This window comes from Heterodontus francisci, unplaced genomic scaffold (assembly GCF_036365525.1).
Source record: "Heterodontus francisci isolate sHetFra1 unplaced genomic scaffold, sHetFra1.hap1 HAP1_SCAFFOLD_632, whole genome shotgun sequence".
Taxonomy (NCBI): domain Eukaryota; kingdom Metazoa; phylum Chordata; class Chondrichthyes; order Heterodontiformes; family Heterodontidae; genus Heterodontus; species Heterodontus francisci.
Window position 1 is genome coordinate 286,951 of NW_027141616.1, and position 8,807 is coordinate 295,757.

Here is an 8,807-nt window from a genome sequence, read left to right on the forward strand (position 1 = left end):
AAAAAATTATGAGTGGCATAGATACGGTAGATAGGAAGAAACTTTTTTTTTCCCTTAGCAGAGGTGTCAATAACCAGGGGGCATGGATTTAAGGTAAGGGGCAAGAGGTTGAGCGGGGAATTGAGGAAAAACCTTTTCTCCCAGAGAGTGGTTGGAATCTGGAACACACTGCTTGAAGGGGTGGTAGAGGCAGGGTACCCTCATAACATTTAAGAATAATTTAGATAAGCACTTGAAATGCTATTGCATACAAGGCTACAGGCCAAGTGCTAGAAAATAGGATTAGAATAGATAGGTGCTTGATGGCCAACATGGACACGATGGGCTGAAGGGCCTGTTTCCATGCTGTATAACTCTGACTCTATGACTAACCTCAGCTACAAATTAAATACATATAGAACTGGCACATGGTTGCCGTTTCAAAGTTACAGAATTAACCTCAATAATGTACTCTGAGATTCAGGTTAAATACCAGCTAAATATTTGCATGTTATGAGTTTAGAAGTTGCAGTATTAATTCCCATAATGTATTTATTTTTATTTAGTGATGCAGCATTGAAACAGGCCCTTCGGCGCACCGAGTCTGTGCCGACCAACAACCACCCATTTATATTAATCCTACATTAATCCCATGCTCCCGACCACATCCCCACCATTCTCCTACCACCTACCTACACTAGGGGCAATTTACAATGGCCAATTTACCAATTAACCTGACAGTCTTTGGCTGGGAGGAAACCGGAGCACGCGGCGGAAACCCACATGGTCACAGGGAGAACTTGCAAACTCCACACATGCAGTACCCAGAACTGAACCCGGGTCGCCGGAGCTGTGAGGCTGCGGTGATAACCACTGCATCACCTACATTTGGACACTAGTCCATATCTCAACTGCATAATCAGATTGAGAGATTATGAAATACAGTATAACCTGAGATACAAACTCAGATTCCAGTTGAAAACTCATCTGGATTGTGATACTAAAAGATACAATATAAATTTGATTTGTATAGTGAGCCATAAGTTACATACCAGTCCTAAAACCACATACAGTGTCAGATGGAAGATACTGTACAGTTCCAGACTGAGCTCATTTTACATGCAAGTCCAAAATTCTCACTGTCCGACTGAATGGCACTGATCAAATTGCTTAGTACAGTCTGAGTTACACTTGCCCACCAATCCGGTATTAGATTGGAGGATACATTATCTTCCACTATTGTGTTCACAGTGACAGATATTTAATACTAGGCAAAACCTCAAACGTATTGTCTGCTTAAAACCTACCACATCAGTGGCCTGTTGCTGTGCTGACATTTTATGCAGAATGAATCCAGACTTGCAAACAGTCCCAGGGACGGAAGATTATATAATGAATCCCACACTCACACAGAGTACCAGATACTGACAGATAGAGAGTGATTCTGAAACACATGCTCAGTGCCAGGTGCTGAAAGGCATCAGTTGATGACTGCACTCACTCACAATTCCTCAGCCTGAGTCATCTAAAGCAATCTAACACACAAATAGTAGCACTGAGAGATTGAGAAAGAGTCCAAAACTCACATGGAGCACTAGATGCTGACAGATACAAACTGAAGACTATACACTCATGGATCTAGGATTAGCTAACTCACAGGAAAAACAGAGAGTGGGGATAAATTGGGCATTTTCATTTTTGCAATCTGTAACTAATGGAGTGCCACAGTGATCAGTGCTGGTGCCTCAACTATGTATGGTCTATATTAATAACTTACATGAAGCGATCAAGTGTATTGTTGCCAAATTTATGGATGTGACAAAGATTGATAGGAAAGCAAGTTATGAGGAGGACAAAGTGTCTGCAAAGAGATATAGATAGGTTAAGTCAATGGGCAAAAGTTTGGCAGTTGGAGTATAATGTGGGAAAATGTGAGGTTGTCTAAGTTGGCAGGAAGAATAGAAAAAACAGAATATTACTTGCATAGAGAGAGAGACTGCAGAATGCTGCTGTACCGAGGGATCTGGGTGTCCAGGTACATGAATTACAAAAAGTTAGCATGAAGGTATAGCAAGTAATTAGGAAGGAAAATGGAATGTTGGCATTTTTAGCAATGGGAATGGAGTATAAAGGTCGGGAAGTTTTACTATAACTGTATAGGGCATTAGTGACATCCCAACTAAAGGACTCCATACAGTTTTGGTCTCCTTACTTAAGGAGGGATATACTTGCATTGGAATCAATTCAGAGAAGGTTCACTAGGCTGATTTCTGTGATGAAGGATTGCCTTATGAGACAATGTTGAGCAGGTTGGGCCTATACCCACTGTAGTTAGAAGATTGAGAGGTGATCTTATTGAAACCAATAAGATTCTCAGTGGGCTGGACAGGTAGATGCTGAGAGGATGTTTCTCCTTGTGGGGGAATGTAGGGGCGAGAGTTTCAAGCTAAGTGGTCTTCCATTCAAGAAGGAGATGAAGAGGAATTTCTTCTCTCAGAGGGTTGTTCATCTTTGGAATTCTGTTCCCCAGAGGACTCTGGAGGCCGAGTCATTGAATCAAAGCTGTGTTGGACAAATTTTTGATCAACATGGGAATCATTGGTTATGGGCGTAGGCAGGAAGGTGAAATTAAGGTCACAATCAGAAGAGCCATGATCTTATCGAATGGCAGAGCAGGCTTGATGGGTCAAATGGCCAATTTCTGCTCCTATTTCGGATGTTATTATATTCTTACACACACACCCAGTGTGTGGCAGATCTAGAATTCATCTCACTTTCATACACAATACCAGTGACTGCAAGGTACAGAATCAATCCCACAGATGCAAACAGTACCACCGACAAGTACAGGATGAATCCCATGCTCACACACACCACTAGGTATCGAAAGATACATGTGATTCCCACTCGCACATGACAATATGAGATGGAGTTACAGAATGATTTCCACATTCACATACAGCACCACTGACTGCTGATTAATTCATCCCACAATCACACACACTACCAGAGGCTGAGAGATACAGAATTAATCCCACACTCCGATGTAGTGCCAAAGACTGACACATACAAAATCAATCACAAACACTCCTACAGTACCACTTGCAGATTCAGTGACTGCCAAATTTACCAGAGACTGACAAATAAATCGTGAACATATTGTGAGATGCTGACACATAGAGCTTGAATTTCACACATACAGAACCACTGACAGATTCAGAGTAAGTCCCAAATTCACGTACCATCCCAGAGACTGACAGATACAGAATGGATGTCATACTCAAACACAGTACCAGAGTCTGACAGATAGAGAAGGAATCCATACAGCACCAGAGACCGAGAACTACCGAATTACATAACATGTGCAAACACAGTACCACAGACTAAAAGCAGTGGAATTAATTACACATTCACATGCAATAGCAGAGACACAACGACAGAGAATCATCAATAAGTGTCCTCCCACCAACAGCCAGGACATTTCCAGGGAGCTGTACACAGGGAGCGGCTCTTTCAATATCAACTGGGGCCGGAGAATCTTTGTGAAATATCCTTCCTGATTGCAGGAAGGGTGTTTGTGATTGGTTGCAAATATTTATTCTGATTGGATGGGGAAAATCACCAATTAGAGAATTACAGTAAAAATACTTTGACATCACTGCGAATCACCCAATCACAATCTTTACTTTCCCCCATCCCTTATTAGCATAGAGCTGTGGGATTGTCTATTTAATCCGCACTCGGAAGGGGTTTGGTTTATTTCTGTGTCTGAAATTGAAACTGAAGATGGTTGAGGAGAAGAAGAAGAAAGCAGCTGCTAAGAAGGGCGCCAAGAAAACTGTGAGTAAACCGTCAGCAAAGGGCGGCAAGAGGCGGAGAAAGTCGAGGAAGGAGAGTTACTCCATCTACATTTACAAAGTGATGAAGCAGGTTCACCCCGACACCGGCATCTCCTCCAAGGCCATGAGCATCATGAACTCGTTTGTGAACGATATTTTCGAGCGCATCGCGGGTGAGGCTTCCCGTCTGGCCCATTACAACAAGCGCAGCACCATCAGCTCCCGGGAGATCCAGACCGCCGTGCGCCTGCTGCTGCCCGGGGAGCTGGCCAAGCACGCCGTGTCGGAAGGGACAAAGGCGGTGACCAAGTACACCAGCTCCAAGTAAAACTGCACAATGGACTGAAAAACAGATCAAACACAATGGCTCTTTTAAGAGCCACCCACAATCTCTCTGAAAAAGCTGCATCCGACATCTCCATTAAATTATTTTAAAACAATGTATAACATAATAACGTTCCCACTGCTGTACCTGTGTCTCCTGTCCCATAAACTGTACACGGACACATAATCCGCTCATCCACCTTCTCTTTTTCGCTTCAAGCTGTTATTATGGCACAGCTCCTGAATGACTGCATTAACAGCTGTTTTTAGCTGTAACGGTCAGACCTCAGTCCCTTCACTCTATTCCTGAAATGTGAACTGATTCATCGTTTTATTCACAGCAACTCGCCGGAACAGGAACAGAGCAGATTAAGCAGATCCGGCTTCCTCTTTTCAGAGAAGGACACTGGGCTCTGATTGAAGACTAAACTGACTGTTTTCCTTCAGGGAAATGCTGTGAACAGGGATTTATTCCCACCTGGAACAGTTTGTAAACGATTGTAGAATGAACCACAATTTAAACAACATTTTTAAACCGCGCTTGTGATTGGTGACGGAAAGAATTGAATAAAAGAAAAAAAAGAGAAGGGATTTGAAATCTTTGACTAAGGATGACATTTATTTTAATCCGCTCTTTTCCGGAAATGAAATTGGCGGGCTTTTTGAAATTGACAAATTCTCTGCTTCTGGTCGTGTGGCGGTAAATCCCGCCCTCTTCCGTTTGTCAGTGTCCTGATTGGTGAAGAATATAGGCAAATGAGGTGAATTAAGTACCGACCAATGAGATGAGTTCTCAGTCTATAAGTACAGTAAATGCTGTGGAAATTAACCATTCTTCGTGAAAGTATTTGTGAGACAGTGGAAATGTCTGGAAGAGGAAAGACCGGTGGGAAAGCTCGGGCCAAGGCCAAGTCTCGCTCCTCCCGGGCTGGACTGCAGTTCCCGGTGGGCCGTGTTCACAGACTCCTGAGAAAGGGTAACTATGCCGAGCGTGTGGGTGCCGGAGCCCCGGTCTATCTGGCTGCTGTGCTCGAGTATCTGACCGCTGAAATCCTCGAGCTGGCCGGTAACGCAGCCCGGGACAACAAGAAGAGCCGCATCATCCCCAGACACCTGCAGCTGGCCGTGCGCAACGACGAGGAGCTCAACAAGCTGCTGGGAGGGGTGACCATCGCTCAGGGCGGGGTGCTGCCGAATATCCAGGCCGTGCTGCTGCCTAAGAAAACCAGCGCTCAGAGCTCCCAGAAAAAGTAAAGCGGCCAAAATGTCATCTAATAAACCAAAGGCTCTTTTCAGAGCCACCCACAGTCTCTGTGAAGGGCTGGTTACTGTTAGGAGGGAATCAGAGATGGAGTTATTGTAACAAGAGTATTGACCTGTTTCACATCTGTCCAGGTGTGTTTTCAGTTCCCTCTCTGGATTGCGCTGTTTCTCTGCTCACACATTTCCCCTTCTAGTTAAGTGAAGAACTGAACTGCAGGGTGTCAGAATCAACAATTTAATAAATCCCGCCACCTGGAATTTCATAAATCCCGAGAGTATCCCAGTGCATTAATGAGAACTGGTTCGGAACTGATGAATTAATTTAATAATGGAAGTGTCTGCGTTAATTCTGGTCTGTTTTTCATTTCGACAGTTTGAATTCTGTTTTTTTTCTCTCTCCGGCTTCTCAATGAGAATCTGCTCCCAGAACAGAGTAAATGCAGGAAGGAAGAGGCCATTCTCGGGCTGTGTGTTTCTCTCCTAACCTGATCTGTTTGGACCGCACTGTTCCCAGAGGACGGAATCAGTGAGAGTTGTGCACACACAGGAGCGGAGTCCATTGCAGCGCTTTAATATGTACCTTCTCCCCGGCCCTCCCGATTCTCCGGACACAAAGCTGTCTACTCCCCCGGGTGCGGGAGAGAGTCGGGGTTTCTGTCCCCGCAGTGTCAGGGTCTGCAACCATCTGGCGGTTCGAGTCAGAGTGACCGAGCTGCCTTACATGTCCTGTGTACCGATCTCCAAGGGATTCAACTATTAGCGAACTCATTGGGTAATGTTTGTAAATAACCCTCATGTGAACGGAGCTGGCTCCATTAATTCCTTCCAAATAAAACTGGGATCTATTTCTTTTCCCCAAATGCCAGCGAACGAATCCCAGGAGACGGGGTGAAATTGTGCTGAACAGCAATGAGTCTCCGGTAACGCTGCTTTCTAAATTCCAGATCAGCTCTCAGTCCTACAGGCCTTTACCAGAAACCATGTGGCCGCCCCTCCAATCTAATGGGTTTGATGATGAACAGAGATGGCAGCTCTTTCCTTTGCTGATTTGGTGGCTCTGAAAAGAGCCCTTGTTACACTTGTTACTGAAGCCGGGTTTTAGGCGCGTTCCCCGCGGATGCGGCGGGCCAGCTGGATGTCTTTGGGCATGATGGTGACTCGCTTGGCGTGGATGGCGCACAGGTTGGTGTCCTCAAAGAGCCCCACCAGGTAAGCCTCGCTGGCCTCCTGCAGGGCCATGACGGCCGAGCTCTGGAAGCGCAGGTCTGTCTTGAAGTCCTGAGCGATCTCTCTGACCAGGCGCTGGAAGGGCAGTTTGCGGATGAGGAGCTCAGTGGATTTCTGGTAGCGGCGGATCTCCCTCAGAGCCACAGTGCCGGGTCTGTAGCGATGAGGCTTCTTTACTCCACCCGTGGCTGGAGCGCTCTTCCGGGCCGCTTTGGTAGCCAGCTGTTTGCGAGGAGCTTTCCCTCCGGTCGATTTACGCGCTGTCTGCTTTGTCCGGGCCATTTTCTCAACGGATTCTGCACAATCTGAGACACAGACTATTAATACTGAATCTGCTGCACATCCGCCTTTTTAAACTCTGTGAGGAACCGCCCTGAGCAGTAATTGGCTGGAACCCGACACCCAGTCAGTTTAAACCAAACTCCGATAATAAACAGAAACACAGGAAGCTATTACCTCCGATTGGCCGATTATTACTGATACATCAATTTTTAAAAAACCGCCAATATCAGTGCCGGAAACAACGGTTTTGACAAAGGAAAAATTTGCTTTCATTCTTAAAAAGAACATGATCAGAACATTTCAGTGATATTTGTCAGCAAAGATCTTTTACAGCAAAGATTTTAAACTTGTATTATTCTACACTTTGTCACAAGTTCCAGATACACTTTTCCAATCCGGTATCTATTCGGGTTTATTCTCCGTCCTTTTTGAAACAGTCTGGAAGCGGCTGCAGAAAGTCTCTTTCACAGCATTCTGCAAGCGGATACATTTCAGATCAATCTTTGTCAAGATACCGCATCACTGATTCTAGATTGAACCTATTTGTGGGAGACAAAAGCGGAGAGAAGAATTTTACTGTCACGTGTTGAAATGTGAGACTGAGGGTTCCGACAACAGCGGGGTTTCCAGATAATGTACTTATTAATTATTGAGGCCGAGCTTGAACAAGGGAAACAAGTGACTGAGTACTGATGTATCAGCTTTTATGAACGAAAAACAGGAAAGGGGCCGAATATGAATGCGCGTCCGAAATCAAAGCACACTTGGGTCAGTGGTCAGTAATTAATTTACGCGGCATTATTAAGTAGAGACACAAAGATCTCACAGACAGTGAAACTGAATGACCCAGAATCCATGGGGTTAAAACAGAGATCACAAAGGCAAATAGAAAGTACCAGACTCTGCATATAAAAAAAACAAATCGATACCAGAGATAATGTAGCTTTCTCAGAGAGATTGTGGGTGGCTCTTAAAAGAGCCGTTGTGTTTGATCTGTTTTTCAGTCCATTGTGCAGTTTTACTTGGAGCTGGTGTACTTGGTCACCGCCTTTGTCCCTTCCGACACGGCGTGCTTGGCCAGCTCCCCGGGCAGCAGCAGGCGCACGGCGGTCTGGATCTCCCGGGAGCTGATGGTGCTGCGCTTGTTGTAATGGGCCAGGCGGGAAGCCTCACCCGCGATGCGCTCGAAAATATCGTTCACAAACGAGTTCATGATGCTCATGGCCTTGGAGGAGATGCCGGTGTCGGGGTGAACCTGCTTCATCACTTTGTAGATGTAGATGGAGTAACTCTCCTTCCTCGACTTTCTCCGCTTCTTGCCGCCCTTTGCTGACGGTTTACTCACAGTTTTCTTGGCGCCCTTCTTAGCAGCTGCTTTCTTCTTCTCCTCAACCATCTTCAGATTCAATTTCAGACACAGAAATAAACCAAACCCCTTCCGAGTGCGGATTAAATAGACAATCCCACAGCTCTATGCTAATGAGGGATGGGGGAAAGTAAAGATTGTGATTGGGGAATTGGCAGAGATGTCACAATGGTTTTATATTGTAATTCTCTAATTGGTGTCTTTCGCCATCCAATCAGATTAAAGATTTGCAACCAATCACAAACACCCTTCCTGCAATCAGGAAGTATATTTCATAAAGACTCTCTACAAACCCAGTTTATTTTTAAAGATCCGCTCCCTGTGTAAACCTCCCTGGAAATGTCCTGGCTGTTTTTGGGAGGACTCTTATGTGTCCTTGTGTCTCTGCTATTGTAGGTGAGTGTGCAATTAATTCAATTCTTTCACTCTCTTTTGTGTTTGAGTGTGTTCTGTCATTCGGTAGCTCTCAGTGTCTGATGCTGTATGGATTCATTCTGTATCTCTCAGACTCTAGTACTGTGTTTGAG

At 45.1% G+C, this 8,807-nt stretch overlaps 1 protein-coding gene across 4 annotated transcripts; it reads right to left on the bottom strand.

Annotated features, from left to right (window-relative positions):
* Positions 1-4,698: 4,698 nt before the first annotated feature.
* Positions 4,699-8,326, bottom strand: LOC137364159 (histone H3). Of its 4 annotated transcripts, none has more exons than XM_068027553.1 (2): positions 8,260-8,326; positions 4,699-7,453 (listed from the first exon to the last, which is right to left on the bottom strand). In XM_068027553.1, exon 2 carries the CDS (start codon positions 6,912-6,914, stop codon positions 6,504-6,506), a length of 411 nt encoding a protein of 136 aa, XP_067883654.1. In that variant the 5' UTR covers positions 6,915-7,453; positions 8,260-8,326; the 3' UTR covers positions 4,699-6,503. The 4 variants fall into 4 exon arrangements, with proteins under 4 accessions (XP_067883654.1, XP_067883657.1, XP_067883655.1 ...); XM_068027556.1 differs by lacking the exon at positions 8,260-8,326 and adding an exon at positions 8,088-8,227; XM_068027554.1 differs by lacking the exon at positions 8,260-8,326 and adding an exon at positions 7,937-8,075.
* Between the last annotated feature and the right edge of the window lie 481 nt (positions 8,327-8,807).

Bases quoted from the DNA above. Each gene is read 5' to 3' on its own strand.
- LOC137364159 (XM_068027553.1), bottom strand. From the start codon at position 6,914: ATGGCCCGGACAAAGCAGACAGCGCGTAAATCGACCGGAGGGAAAGCT.